A 16,654-nucleotide genomic window follows, 5' to 3' on the forward strand; every position below is an offset into this window, starting at 1 on the left:
TAATCCGGCACTGTACTAAACTCTTCATATTATTCTATCGTGGTTAGTCCAATCCAAGCTATTCCAATTTAGTCCCTGAAACTAATCCAATCTGAGATAGTATGGTACAACAAACACACCCTAGGCCTCCCATTAGATATGATCTAAGCTACATTCCAGCTATCAAGTTCAACAGTTCATATGATCCCTTATAAATTTTTGTTAACAAAGCTAAAGCTTTTCATCGAAATATATTGGAATGAGAATACACTATGTTTGAATGAAGATTTTTCAAGTCTCAAGGGATTGAGACAAGTTATGAAGGAATGGAATACGAAATGTTATATAGAGAGGAAGAGGAAACCTCTTCATGAGAATAACAAAGGCATGTAAAAGGGATTTGCTAATCCTTACTTGGGAGGTATCATTGGCAAATCTCTTTCACATGCTCTTGTAATGTATTGGAAGACTATAAATAAATTCGAAAGGACGTATGTACCTTTTATGCGGAAGCTTGAATTTCAACACGCTCCTACAAACACGAACAACTGCTCTGACCCTTCATACACGTCTAGAACCTCGCAGGTTGTCGGGTTGGCTACGATATATTGAGTTGCCCCTTGATTTTTGCCTCCCAAGACCTAAAGCCGAAAGTGATAGCTCTAAAGACCTAACTAGAATATTTGAACTATGGAAAAGCTTGTGTTTCTTATTTTTTATCTCGCTTCCCCAAAGCCTCCTTATATAGTGGTTGGGAAGAGTGTACAAAGACTTTAAAGCCCATGAAAAATGAAAATCCCAAGTATAGTCTAATATGAATATCTCTTGATTTTCATCTAATTATCACATAGATAATTAGGAGATTAATATCCTCATGTGGGTGGAATATCCGTTGATATTTATCTATCCCATAAGATAAATCCTACATCTCCCACTCACCCACATAAGGTGTGGCATGGTCTCAATCAACACACTTAGTTCACTTTCTTCTCATACAGGAAATGGGACGCGCAACCTCATGAGAAAGAACGTACATAACCAGGAGCATTGCCATTAAGCTATCATTAAACTAACAATGCATCACTCGGAAGTTCATCACTTTATGCCTCAAACTGTTCGTCACACACCAGACTTGACATTTTTTATCCCTTGTTAAAAACAATGTTATGTCTCACAAGTACCATGTATCCATGTCTTATGTTTGATAACAAATATCAAAAGACGCCGCACAGCTAGTGAATCACATGACATGGTGTTATCTTCGAATTGTCTTCCTTAAGCTCTCATGTCAGTCTAATTTGATTTAACTGCTTGCCTAAACATGCTTCTTGGGACATTAGCTAACTTCACCGTCTTAGAAAAACGTGCTAAAGTAGTGTTCATTAAACTTCATCTTTCTAATGTAGACTTTAGTTCAAAGGGCATAAAGGTGGAATTGTATAGATTCATTGTGGTTCACACAATGATTGAAATAGGGATCAATTCATCACTCCCACTATCAGTCGATTATAGCACATACAATATGATTTGTATGCAATGGTGTATCCTCATTTCAATGAGTGTGTCACATGTCTATTGGACATACACCATATGGATCTTAGTCTAGTCACTACACAAGCGTCTAACCTGAATCTTCTAGCCTAGTCGCCTTCTCGATGCCCACTTAGATACTTATATCCAGCTTGACAAGCTTCAACATGAAACCAATCTCATGTTCGACTTCTGTTAAGTCTCATCTTAGACATTTCTAAGGCGACGGTTTACCTTGTGCATATTGGTACGTTCAACATACACGTGTTCGGTTTTGCAGCCCAATGCGTTGAGGACACAAATGTCTCATCCTACTCGTTATCTCATCACCAGGGTGAATCGTTTGTGTGAAAAACGAATTCTAGTTGGTGACACTCGTAAAGATGTGTAAACAATCATTTCAAAAACAAATAAATATGAAATGAAAAACTTCAATGCCTTTTTATTCAATAATAATGTCAAATACAAAGAAAAACACATCAAACCCTACATAAATCCATATTATTTACATTAGTCAAAAACGAATTTCTAACTATGGGTTTAGTCATGGGATCGGTGATATTGTTGGTCGAGTTATGTTTCAACACTACTTCACCCTTAGTAACCTTGTTCCTAAAGAAATGATATCATGTATCTATGTGCTTAGATTTGCCATGATACTTATGATCTTTAGTGTATTCTAAGGCCGAAGTACTATCACAGTAGACAAGTATAGCTTCTTGAGCATAAGCCATAACTCTCATATGTCGTAGAAACTTCATAAGCCAAACAGCTTATTGAACAACTGATCTAAGGGCAATATATTCTGACTCCGTTGTGGACAAAGCAATACAATTTTGCTTCTTGCTACACCAAGAAAAAATTCCACCTCCAACGACAAAAGCATAACCTGAGGTGGACTTGCATTCATCTCTATTGCTTGCCCAGTCTGCATCATTATATCCTCTCAACTTTAGATCCCCTCCTTGGTAACATAGGGCTAAATCTTTTGTTCTTGCAGGTATCTCATAATCCTCTTGACGGCTTGCCAATGAGCTTGTCTAGGATTACTTTGATAGTGGCTTACCATGCCCATGGCATGGCAAATGTCCAGACGCGTGCAAAGCATTGCGTACATCAAACTTCCTACTTCAGAGGCATAGGGGACGTTTTTCATTTGTTCTTTCTCTTTCTTAGTCTTTGGACACTGTTATAAGGACAATATCGTGCCTCTTTCCATAGGAGTGTCTATGGGTTTAGAGTTCTCTATCTTAAATCGTTCAAGTACCTTCTTAATGTAAGTCTTTTAAGACAAACTTAGAAGTTTCCTTGAGCGATATCTCATGATCTTAACTCCGAGCACATAATGTGCTTCACCCATATCTGTCATCTCAAAATGGGATGACAACCACGTTTTCGGGGTTTCTATGGAGGTTTTGTCATTTCCCACTATTAGGATGTCGTCAACATACAAAGAAAGTATGAGAATACTTTTCCCAGATTTCTTAAGATACACACAGTGGTCTTCATCAATCATCTCAAAACCAAATGAAGTGATTGAATTATGAAATCTAATGATCCACTGTCTAGACACTTGCTTGAGGCCATATATGGAACATTTTAGGTGGCAAACTTTGTACTCTTGTCCCTTGGCTTCGAAGCCTAGAGGTTGATCCATGTATATCTCCTCATCTAGTTCTCCATTAAGAAATGTTGTATTAACATCCATTTGGTAAAGTTCCAAATCTAGTTGAGCAACAATAGCTAAAATGAGGCCAATAAAGGCAAACCTCACCACATGGGAGAATGTATCTTCATAGTCTACACCCAATTGCTGAATGTATCCTTTCACCACAAGGCGTGCCTTATATTTGTCAATTGAACCATCTGCCTTGCGTTTGATTTTTAAAACCCACTTGTTTCCAATGGTTTTGCGCCTAAGCGGAAGGTCAACTAACTCCCAAGTAGTATTTTTATCCATGGAGCTCATCTTTTCCTCCATTGCAGTTATCTACTTTTTTTGGCTGTTGAAGACAACACTTCTTTGTAAGAAGAAGGTTCATCTTCCTCTGAAGGTATGCAAATGTAGGCATCCCCATCAACCTCAAAATGACGTTTGGGAATATGGCCTCTCTTGCATCTTCGAACTATGTGACCTTGAATTTCAAAGGGTACACTCCCATTATTGGGCGTATTCTCTTGAGTGTTTATGGATACATTACTCTCATTGAGTTGTGTACTCCCACTCGGATCAAGTTCTTCTACATCATATTCAGTGACCATCAGATTGGAAATCAATTCCCCTCCTTCACTTGAAGTGTTACGAGTTCTTGACAGTATCACCAAGTTTTGGGAAGTCATCCTTCTCCAACTCATAGAGATCAAGGTTTTTTACAGTATCGCCAAGTTTTGGGAAATCATTCTCTATGAATTCCACATCATGTGAATCAATCTCGGTTATCCCTCTATCTGAATGTTCACCATACATCACATAACCTTTTGAGTTTTCACAATATCTTATAAAGATATGTTTATTTGCTATAGGACCCAACTTTCCAAACTTATGTGATTGATTATGAACAAATCCAGCACAACCCTAAGGACGCAAATTACCCATATTGGGTTTTACATCATTCCAAAGTTCATATGGGGTTGAGGTAACCGTCTTTGAAGGCACATAGTTAAGTATACATGTCATAATCAATAATGCACCACCTCAGAAAGATATGGAGCGATTTGCCTGCGCCATCATAGACCTATTTTGTTATGGCGTGTAAGGAACAGAAAATTGTTTACGTATCCCCTTACTTTCACAAAAAACCTTGAATTGGTCAGACAAATACTCGCATCCACGATCAATGCAATGAGCTTTACAGTCTTCCCTTTTGGATTCTCAACCTCAGCTATGAAGCATTTGAAACAATCTAAAGCTTTGTAGCAATGAGCAATCAAGTACACTTAGCCATATCACATGTAATTGTCAATCAAAGTCAGAAAATAAGAGGCGCCATGATGGGCCTTCACACTCATTGGTTCACAGATGTTAGAGTGGATTAACTTTAATGGTTGAGTAGCTCGAACAACCTTTCCCAAAGGCTTTCTAACTGCTTTTTGCCAGCTAAACAAGGCTTACATGCAGGCAGATTGACATTAATGAGTGACCCCAACAGGCATTCTCTAACTAATCTTGTCAATCTTCTTGCCCTATATACCCTAGTCTACCATGCCATGTTTCAGAATTAACATGTTTAATAACAATTACTAAAGAAGTAGAAGAACAAGAATCAATCAAATCCAAGCAAACAAAATCGTTCTTTATTGAACCATATCCAATTTCAACTTGATCCAAATAGATCACAAGTCTAGACAGGCTTAAGTAAAAACAATGTCCTTCATATAAAAGTGCAGTAACTGAAAGTAAATTAAATTGTATTCTAGGGGCGTGCAAGACATCATGCAGAAGTAGTTGAAACTCAGTGCTTAGTTGAAGTCGATATGAACCAACTCCCAAAGCTTCTGTACGACTTCCTTCACCCACATACACCTAGTGTGACTTTGTTGGAAAGCGTTGATAATTTTCGAACCCCCTTTTATCTCGCGTCACATGCTTGGTTGCTCCTGTGTCTACAATCCAATTGTCAGACATGTGGGCAACATGTATATGCGAACATACACAAACAATGACAGATTTAGGGTTAGGGATTACCTTTCTATTCGGCTCAATGCAATTACAAGCAAAGTGTCCATTCTTTTTACAGTTAAAGAACGTTGACTAAGATTTGTCTTTCATGCCACGTTTACCTCTGTGGGCCTTGATCTTATTAGAATTAGGAGCAAGCTTTGCATTCTTTTTCTCAAACTTGGTCTTACCATTTACTTTGAATTGGTTACCATTTCTGGACCCACCTTGAGTCAAAAGGGCAGTACTCTGGGTCACCACTCGACACTCACCTTCTAGTTCAACATGACGCGAGATGTCATGAAAGTTCTTAATATGATCATTATGCATCATAATCTGTTTAAGGGCATCCAACGAGTTTGGGAGGGACCTAATCACAGCTTGGACTTGCTGTTCATCGGTGAGGGTACTCCAAGTAGCTTTCAAACCTTGTATCATGCTGGACATCTTCCTAAGATGTTCAAGTACAGAGTGCTTGAGATCCATCCTGTAAATCTAAAACTTCAAGACTAGACTTCTTAGCCTAGTAGTTGAGGTTCCACCAAAAGAAAATTTCAACTGGTCCCACATGTCCTTGGCGATCGAGTACCCTTCATACTCACCAATAAGATCATCATGCATGCTGCTTAACATAGTAAAGCGCACATTTCGATCTTTCTTGAACCAAGATTCATAAGACCTTACTCTAACCGCATGCACAGTGGTTCCATCTCTCTCAAGATCAGGCTCATCCATCGAAACCTCGAAAGGTTCCAAGATCTCTTGTTCATTGAGAAAATATTGGATCTTCCTATGCCAAATATCATAGTTGGTTCCAACCAACTTTTCTCCTTTAATCAAATCAGCAACAACATTTTTGGCACCATTTCTTTCTACAAGGGTGAAATAATTTTGACATTATTAATTACACATCTTACATTTATTTATTTCAAAAACTCATTAGACAATATTTCACTTTTTCTCCTAGGTTGAAATTGAAAAATCCGCTAAGTCGCTCGTAATTACCATTCAATTCTAAGAGTCAAGATCATATTTTCTAATTATTTTTGAAATAAATCTTATTTAAACATTATTATGTTTTAAGCTTATCCATTTTTCATGCAACATCCAATTGAGTGCACAATGATTAGGGCTTTTAGACAATGGGCTCGACATATGGGCCTCCGTAAATGCTGCCAGGTCAAATCCAGGAAGGGTGGCAGCGCGAAGCTTTTAAAAACTGAACCTCTTTGACACCTAAAGTGTCTCCATAAAGATTTTTCCTCGACACCACATCAAATAAGAGGTGACCATTAGTGAACCCTAGTCTAACTCAATGGAGAAATAAACATTGTTCGAAAGGAACCTAGTTCTTTACAAAAAATCATTAAAAAAGAAGGGCGTATAAGAAGAATTCAACCATTAAATTTGGAAGCACATTGCTCTATGACGTTATTAAAGAGTGGTTAACTTTGAAATAACAAGTGACGCGATTCCCAATTTCCTTCCGATCCGTCTAGCTCTAGACGTTAACTAAAGCGCTTTTTTTGGGAAGCAACCAAATTTTTTTTCTAACTCTTTTCTTTTTATTTCGTTTAATTTATTTTCCTGCTTTTATTCTTAATTACAAAAATAAATAAAATAAATCAGAAAGAAAAAAAAATTGCAATTTTTAATTCTTATTATTTTTCTTTACTTATCTAATTAGGTTTTTGATTTGTGATTGCAGGCTGCATTTGGAACTGATTCGGTCTAATCTCAACGAGAATTTACTTCATTTTGTTCGAACTAGGATTCTAAACTTGACCCCATTATGTATTTACTTCATTTTTATCTCATCAGGAATAAATTATGATCCTTGGGATAATTCGTATTTAATCATGGCTTTATTCTGACCATTAACAATTGCAGTTTGCCTAGGACACAACCGAGCCATATATAATATGAATCCTCACACACTCGTATTTACATAAGGACTTGATTGAATCAACCATTTCTTGGGCTAAAAGCCCAGTGGCGTAAAGGATCTTTACTGAGCTGAGGATTATAACTTTCCAGCTTGGGTTAACCCATTCTCAACCCAAATTGTTATTTAAGGCTCAAACAGTTACTTGCAATTTTTTGTTTTCATGCATCTCAATCCCTTTTATGTTATAGAGAAAAATTGTGTCACTGAATATTCGATGAGTTGAGAGTTATCATGGCCTAAAATTCGAACTGGATAACCTGGTCTTAAATTCAAATTTTATGATACAATGATTTTTAATTTAATGGAAAATGAAAATGCAAATTATAAAGTGATTTTCGAGAATATAAACACGTGAACTTTAAAGATAATGAGATAGTGTATAATCTTGTGGAGGATGGATATTGCTCACACTGGACGTCACATGAATGTTGCTCATATAATTTTACAATTATTTTTTTGGCACACAAAGCTGACGCTTTCGAACAGAAGTAAATCCAACAATTGTATGTTAGACTCACATGTATTAAAAAGTATGTTACTATGTGTGCGTTAAAAGCATCTTCAAAAGATTTTACAAATGTTGTTCTATAAATGCAAGTGACACTTTGTTCTACAAATTAGTAGCATTTTTACTCTGATTTCAAACAAATAGAATAAACAACTTCAACTAGAATAAGATTTTGACTCCAGCCCCTTCCAACCTTTATTCATTTCAATTCTCCTAATTTAATTCCTTTCATTTCAATTACGAATCATTGAACAAGTTATCGAGGATTTGTGGAGTTTTGATGAAGATGCTTTTGAATAGGGTTACTCATTATTTTGTGTGTAATTTTCTCTTTGTTGCTAAAACTTTTTGACACAGTACAAATTTACATCAAAATCATTATTAAACCAGCTTTCTTTTACATCTTTTCTATACAATCAATTCAACAAGGTCGTCCAAATCAACGGCTGGGATCAATCAAGCAATCAACTAGTATACAATTTCTTTGGGGTCATCAGACACTGACTGTAGAAACGAAACAGACGAAACTTTCTCCCGAATGGTCTCCAACACTTGAGTAGCCGAAGGCCTCAGTGTCGGTGACTGACGCAAGCACGTTGCCGAAATACCAAGCATGGTCTTGGCCTCTTCGACGTCAAACCCCGCAGCGCCCAACCGCGGGTCCACCAACTCGGCCACCTCCGCTGCGTCACAACCGCCGTACCTCAACCTGGGCCCCACCAACGTCGTCAAGAACTGCCCTTTTTCGGAGCAAAATGCCTCCATTCCGGTCACGAGCTCCAAGATCAAAACGCCGAAGCTGTATACGTCGTTTTTCTTCGAAGCGATTCCTGTTCGGAGGTAGTGCGGGTCCGTGTAACCCGGCGAGCCCATCATCGTCAAGACGTGATTTCTCATCGACGACGGCGGTTGGACCGTCGAGGAAAACCCCATCTTCGCCGACCCGAAATCGCAGAGCTTGCAGTTGAGATTTTCGTCGAGCAAGATATTTGAGGCTTTGATGTCCTTGTGAACGATTTGGAGGGCGCATTTCTCGTGGAGGTATTCTAATGCTTGTGCGATTTGGAAGGCGATTGCCATTCGGTTCTTCCATGGCAGCGCTGAGGTGGCGTCTCCGCCGTGGAGCTTCTCTTGGAGATTTCCGTTGGCGACGTACTCGAAAACCAGAGCACCCTCCTCTGTTTCACATAAAAAAATACAAAATATTATTATTTGAATAAATTGGATTGAACCCACAAAGAAAATAAGAATAAATCACAAATTAATATCAAGAAAATTGTACTCTACTACAACCCATCTGACACAAAAATGTTTAACGTGTTGCTGAGTGGAGGATACACTAGATGCTTATTTAACAAGCAAGTTTTCTCAAGAAGTAATCACTAAGAGCTTTTTTAATACACAACTTGAATCCAATCTTTTAAATTCAAAAATAATTTTCAAATTTTAGGCTTTAAAAATTTGTTTGGTACAACTATTTTAAAAAACTGAACTCAAGATTAACTCAAAAAATATAATCTATTATCTAAAAACACAAAAAATGAGTTTTTAGAATTTTTAAACTTAAAACTCATTTCTTTCTTTTCTCTCCATTCTCCCTCACTCCAAATATATCTCTCTTTTCTTCGTTCTCACTCCTCCTTCTCTTTTTTTTTTTTTTTAATTTTTTTAACCTTTTTCATATTTCCTCGAATCCGCTCTCTTTATTCTCTCGGTTCTTTCTTTCACTCATTTTCCTCTCTATCTCTTCCGATTCTCTCATTTCTTTCTCTTTCCTCCAATTGTCTTTTACTTTCTGTCCTCCTCTCTCCTCTTTTTCTTTCGACCCCATCTTTTTGGATCTCTTTGTCCAGTTTAAGTTGTAAAATTTAAAATTTTTCAATCGCATACCAAACAAATTTTTGATTCCTAAAGAAAATTGTTTTCAAGAAAAATTCTTAAGAAATGTTTTGAGAAGTTCTAAAAATTTTCAAATAGGATACCAAATAAACCTTAAAAATTTTAATAGAAATTACACATTTAGCAAAGTGACTCTGAGATTGCTTCCTTAGAAAACATTCTCACTTCTAAGCAGTTTTGCTCGAAGTAATTTATTATACACGTTGAAATTTTATTAAAAACCAACTGCTTAACGAAAATACAATTCATGGTTTATGAGGAGCATCCGAGCATCTGATACGTGCTCCTTCATAAAATGCTTTTATGACTCAAAAACATTTTTTTGTCTTTTTGTGTTGGGGGGGGGGGGGGGGGGAATACAATCGAAAACAAGTTTGACTATCAAAAACCATGTTAAGCACAATCCTGAACATGTCCTTAATTTATGGACTGACCTTGGTTGTCGGAGTAGCCAAGAAGCTTGACGATGTGGTGGTGCTCAAGGCGGAGGAGAATATCGAGTTCTTGCTTAAAAACCCGGCTCAGCCGCTCGCTGCCGTTGTGGACCTTAATCGCACAGAACCCATCACTGGAATTAGGGTCCGGGTTTCGCGCCAAGTACACATTGCTGAACCCTCCAGTTCCAATCACCTTGGAGAAGCCATCAGTAGATCTCTCTATCCAATCCCACCTCAATTTCTTCACGCTAAACTCCCCACTTTCTTCAATATGGTCCTCCTTCTCGACGTCGATTCGATTTTGCTTGCGTTTTGATCTGAATCCGAAACATCTGATTACCACCATGACTGAAACAATGAGGAAGGCAGCGGCGGCGGAGATTGTGAGAGATGTGATGAGGGTTTTGGAAGTGTCAACGGGGGAAGATGGTTTTAAAGGGGAGGTTGACGGTGGGTTGGTGGAGGAGAGAGAGGAAGAGAAGGAGAGAGAAAGGAGGGTGGTGGACCTGGTGGTGGTGGTTGGGATGGAGCGAGAAGCCTCGGAGAAAGTGGAGAGTGAGGAAAACAAAAGTATGGAGGTGAAGAAGTAGGAGTAACAGCAGACAAAACTGTAAGCGTGTGGTCTTTCTGTAACAACTTCGTCTTCTTCTTTGAGGTGAGATTTGGCCATGGAAGGAGGCACAATCTGGCAGGGGTGATCTCGATCTAGACATAAAAGAAACAAATGGGCAAACTTCCTTCCTACTTTCCCACATATGGAATTGAAAAAGGAAAAGGAAAAAGAGCGTGTATTTAGATCTCGCACCAATCAAAATCAAGATCTTAGCCTTTTTTTATTGATTGATTTCATAAATTGAAAAGCAAGAGAAATATTTTAGTGTGCCGAGAAAATAACCCGCCTGGTACACCATATGTCATGATATAATTAATTAAATTTTCATTTTTAATTTTTAACAAATTGTATTATTACATTTAGTGTACCAAGTCGTGTTAAAAAACACACTAAAAATCTCTCCCCATTTTCCCATTTCCTTACCAACAACATTTAGACAACTACAATAGGAATATTTTTTTGGCCGAATTTCATAACTATTGGCAGAAGAAAAAAGTATTTAGCAAGTGATGGATTGCCCTAATCTATAAGGTCTTCGGTTTAACTTTTTGCATCATGAGTTTAAACCCCTCTTCCTTCTCTCAATTTAATATTTAGAGAGTGCTTGAAAGATAATTTATCACCTCTGTTATTCAAAGACATTACTTCTTGACAGCTATATGACTTGCGGATTGTTTATTTTGAATAAAGGATAATATCTACAGTGAAGAAGTGGGAGGGTAGACTTAGCTTCACAATGGACTAACAATATAACTTACGGACTTAGGATATGAATTATGTTAAACTATAAAAATAAAGTAAGAATAGTAAGTTGTAAAAAAGATGTGGAATTAGTCACTTGTACGAACGAAGTATTTGAATTTTTTTTGGGTAAAGTACAAAAAACTACCTCAGTTATTGATGTCACGACACTTTCATATCTTATCTTTTTAAAATGACAATGTCATACCTCATCTTACGAATTTGTGTCAATGTCATACCTCCGTCAGTTTTTCTGTTAAGTGCTGACGTGGCTAAATATGGGGACCACTCACTAATCCAACTGGATTAAAATATAATTAAATATATTTTTTAATAATTAAAAATTTTAAAAAAAATTATATTAAATCTCTCTCTCCCCCCATCTCTCTCGCCTCTCTCTTTTCTTTCCATCCCCAAAACACCGTCACGTCATTCGACTCTACCAACGCATTCACGGCATCCTCATGCGCCTTGACCGACTCGACGCAGCGGAGATTTGAGTCCTGCCAAATCTTCAGGCTCGACGCAGTAGAGATCTAGAGGCATTTCTCGTGGCCCGCTGCGACGTATAAGAGGTTGTGGTTGACGGCAAGGTAGGTGATTGAAAGGGAGGGGTGGCGGGGTGGGAGAGTGGCGAAGCAGAGGTGGGAGACAGAAAGGTCGAAGGGCTCTAGATGGGAGAGTTTTTGGAGGGAGAGGTTGAGCAGAGAAGATGGGAGCGGGGGGAAGAAAGGGTGAGGGGGAGGAAGGTTGGGGGGGATGGGTAGGAAGGGTGGGAAGGTTTTGGGGATGCAAGGTGGGTGTCCAGAAAGAGAGAGAAGAAAGGCGAGAGAGAGAGGAGAGAGAGGGTGGATCCACAATTTTATATAAAAAAATAATTATCTTTTTATATTTTTATATTTTAATTATTAAAAAATATATTTAATTATATTTTAATCCAGTTGGATTAGTGAGTGGCCCCAATATCTAGCCACGTCAGCACTTAACAGAAAAATTAACAGAAAAACTGACAGAGGTATGACATTGGCACAAATTCGTAAGATGAGGTATGACATTGTCATTTTAAAAATATGAGGTATGAAAATGTTATGACACCAATAGTTGAGGTAGTTTTTTTTGTACTTTACCCATTTTTTTTTCTTTTTAAAAAAAGAAAAATGGACCAGCTGGTGACTTTATCATGACAGTCTACCTCTTCAGAGATCGGGAAAGACTCACAGAGGCATTTCAGCCTCTTTCTGGCTACCATCGTGCAACTCATAAAGGCATTTCAGCCTCTCCTAGCCATCATCGTGCAACTCACCGAAGCATTTTAGCCTCTCTTACTATCGTGTGATTTATTAGCATTAGGAATCAAACCTGAACATGTCGTATGAAATACCGGTTTATAATTCATCTCCAACCATTAAACCACCATGTGATGATTTGTTTGAATTTTTTCTTAAATAATCCAATTATTGTTAGCGATATTGTTTAATTCTATGGTCGTTTCTTTTCTTTTCTTATCAGAATTTAATAATGTGGTCCAGTCAAAATGGTACGACTGTTACTTGCCAGTTCCCTTGTTTATAATGTTTTCTGAGTTTTGCCGTGTGCACAAGGTTTTGTTTTGCGAGAGCTTCATGTCATCCTAGTCATTTTGCACATTTCAAGGTCATCATTTAATTCCAACTACCAAAATACTCTCATTTAATTCACCAAAAAAAGCTATAATTTTAGGAAAATGATCAACTTCGGATTTCTTCCTCCTAATCCATCAAGTTCAGGGATCCAAATATTTGAAATTTGATCAAATAACTACAAACAGGGGTCCAATTTAAAAGTATAATAACTTTAGCCGTTAGACCAAATTTCAATGGTCCGGATCTCCAAACTTTGTAGATTAAGAGGAAGGGATTCGGAGAGGATCCCTTTCCATAATTTTATTTTAGATAGCTATAAGACTCCAGTGTCCTATTTTCTCGCACACATTATCATCTCACTCACCATAAAGAGCTAAAAATTTGAAATGTTATTTTGTCATCAACTATTATTTTTAAAATAACCTCTAATATTCTATTTCCCCATCCACTATTATGTTTAAAAAATTGAAATGCTATTTCTCAAACAAATCAATCAGCAAATAAATGACTTGTCAAATGCTCTTTGGCTGTGTGATTATGCACTCTAATAATGACTATCAATATCCAATTATCATCAATTGCTAGCTTCTTACTCTTTAATTAGAAATGGCTTCTACAGTATTTTGGTCCAAAATTCTACTATCTTCATCTTTTATGAATTTTTTGCAAATTCGGCTTATATATGTTCCACTCCTTTTGCAATAATGTAAGTCTAGGGGCTCCTAGTACCTTTTAACCTATTATTATTATTATTACTAGCATTTGTCTACACACTTTGTGTGTATGAACACATTTTTTTTTAGAAAATGAGAAGGAGAGAGGGAGAGAGAGAATGTGGGGGGAGTGGGAGGTTTTTGTTTTTGGTTTTTTTTTTATTTATTATTTTATTAATATTGAAGGTATTTTAACATCACCTGTAGGTGAGGTTTCAATAAAAAAACAGGAAATTTTGGACTGTGAAATTACATTTTTGCCCATCATTTTTTTGTGTGATAGAAGACTAAGTAGTATTTTCACCCTCTTTTGGTTGACAAAGAGGGTTTCATTAATTAATAGAGATTATTATTATTATATATCTTTTAAGGTTTTTATTGATTATTTTGCAAATGAACAAACTTGTAATTAAAAAGTGGATGGAGAGATATAACACTGGGATGAAAATAATAACACTCTTATTTTATTATCTGTAAAATGTCTTCAAATTTATTAGTTGCATGTATTTATATTGAGTGGTATGGTCCACATACATTTTTTTTCCCTTTTACATACCGTTTCAATTTCTGGTCGTTTCTTTTCGTTATCAAAAGGGAGACCCTTTATGGACTCTTTGTTACCTTACAGTTGGACGTCAATTCATGTGCCAACATTATAAAACATTATATAAAAAACATGAGGTGACAGAGAGTTTATAAAAAGCCTCACTTTGAAAGAGTTCTTTAGCATTTCTCAAATAGATAACTTGTCATCATATACAACGTTGTTTTCACTAATTATTAAGTTGTAGGATCCAATTAAAAAAAGGTCTAGGAAAATAAGATAAAACACACACTAACATAAAATTAAATTAAAACAAACTTTTATATCACATTAGGTAAAAAGTAGCTTCATCGTGGATTATCTTCATATTGTTTCAAAAGTTAGGGTATAATTTAAATTAATCATCGCATTAAAAAAAAAAATAATGTCACATGTTTATTTTTTCTTTTCAATTATTCATACACGTTGCAGGCTGAATAAAGTTATTGAATGATAATTACAGCGAAATTTGAATAATTTAGTCAATGTAAATCAACCATAACAAGTGGGGACTTCTTTCTCATAAGAAAATAGCATGAACCCAATAATGTAAAGCCAAGAGTATTTGACATTCTTGTGGCACATCATCCACTGCATTCCGTAAGCGAAAGAACGATAAATAGATGTTTTACTTGTTTGTGTGTGCACTAGCATCTGTCCTATGCCACTTATTCATATGTAACAAGGGAAAAGTTAAGGAGATTTTCTTTAAGATTGGGTTCTTTATGGATTTTTTACACAATGTTTTGTAATATTGACATAAGAACTAATGTTAAAGGGAGTTTTAACAAAACACTTCGGATACTGTTCGCTTTTAACGATCATTATTTGTTATTTTTCATTAAAACTAAAGTTTTTTTTGAACTTTTCGTTAGTTTTCTTAATGTTTAAACTGTAAAGTGGCAGAAAGTTCATAGAGAGTTTCACTTTAAAAAAATTTCCTTAGCATTTAACATGTAACAATTTTTTATGGGATGGATAGTTATATTTTTTGAACGGTGGTAAATGTTTGTTGGAGGGTGACACTATTAAAATTAAAATAAGTGTGTTAGAGAATTTCTTGTGCTAGACACAGGCGACCATGCATTAACCTAATATACTTTATAAGCGATGGATAACCAGACAGACATGTATAAATTTCAGAAACAGTTGCTCATGTTTGTTTGACATGAGTCAAACATTCAACCACGAGCCAAATGTGCTTATGCCCTATGAGTTGTGTTAAAGTTAGTCAGTTGCTCATACGGTCCTACTTAATTTCCATATCATCAATGATAAACAGTGATTCACACATGCGTGACAACTTTTGGTTTGATTCACACGTTCGATTGCTCATGCCGTCTAACCTAATCCTCGCAACCCTTTTTCTTCTTCCTTCTATATTTTATATTTTTAATTGAATGCGGCCTGCAACCATTGCATACTCATCGGTGACTTGGCTCCTCTTGAAAAGAAATTTTTTAGTGTGAACGAAACTAAAGATGATACATCATATGTTATCATACAAATAATTAGATGTTTGTGTTAAAAAATTAATAATTTAAAAAATAAAATTTCTCACCACTTATATAAAAACACGTAATTTACCATTCGTATTCCGATCACAAAGAAAAATTTCTTCTTCTTAGAAATCTTCCTCAAAACACTGCTACTATTAATTATATTATCAGATGACCCTGCAGAAATTAAATACGTACCAACTGCATTATTATTATTTTTTTTCTTCACGTCCATTCCGATTTGTTAATTAGATGAACCTGGTACACAAAAATCACAATTAGTCTGGCTAATTATTTTTGGGTTTAAATTACATGATGCTGCAGGCACGGCGTCGTTTTCTTGGTGTAGTTATCGGTTACATCCCGACACCAATATATTTATGAAAGTATGTGGACATTTTGTATTGAAATAGTTAGAGGTTGTGATATATTTATATAGTGTTTATGTCATATGTTTCCTAATCCTCTTAAGCATGTTATATTATAAATTTTAGGGTTTGATGGTGATCACGTAACCACGAACTAAAGCAACTTCCTACCCCATTCCTTGATTGTTAGAGGAGGGGGACATGAATACTTAGATAAATAATTTACTTTTTTTTTTATTAAGACAATGAGATAAGATTATCAATACGTAGATGAAATGAATTGTACAAGTCTAAGGGTCTGTTTAATAATCATCTCATTTTTTTTTATTAAATTGGAAACTATTTGGTTTTTAGTTTTAAAAAAATGAAAACGAAAACTTAAAACTAAAACCCAAATGAGCCATTTGGTAACTATTTGTATTTCAATTTTTGTTTTCACCTTTTTAAAAAAAAATTTTTAATTTTTTTTTTATATTTTTATTTTCTTTATTTTTTACTTGAAACTAAAAAGTGAAAACTACTTTATTGAGTTTTGACAATTTGGTTTTCAGTTTTT

General features: G+C 36.0%; 1 protein-coding gene across 1 annotated transcript; it reads right to left on the bottom strand.

Annotated features, from left to right (window-relative positions):
• Positions 1–8,023: 8,023 nt before the first annotated feature.
• Positions 8,024–10,685, bottom strand: LOC137711916 (probable receptor-like protein kinase At4g10390). The gene is made up of 2 exons (XM_068451068.1): positions 9,957–10,685; positions 8,024–8,801 (listed from the first exon to the last, which is right to left on the bottom strand). The coding sequence occupies exons 1-2, from the start codon at positions 10,627–10,629 to the stop codon at positions 8,092–8,094; spliced, it is 1,383 nt and encodes a 460-aa protein (XP_068307169.1). The 5' UTR covers positions 10,630–10,685; the 3' UTR covers positions 8,024–8,091.
• Positions 10,686–16,654: the final 5,969 nt, after the last annotated feature.

This window comes from Pyrus communis, chromosome 13 (assembly GCF_963583255.1).
Source record: "Pyrus communis chromosome 13, drPyrComm1.1, whole genome shotgun sequence".
NCBI lineage: Eukaryota > Viridiplantae > Streptophyta > Magnoliopsida > Rosales > Rosaceae > Pyrus > Pyrus communis.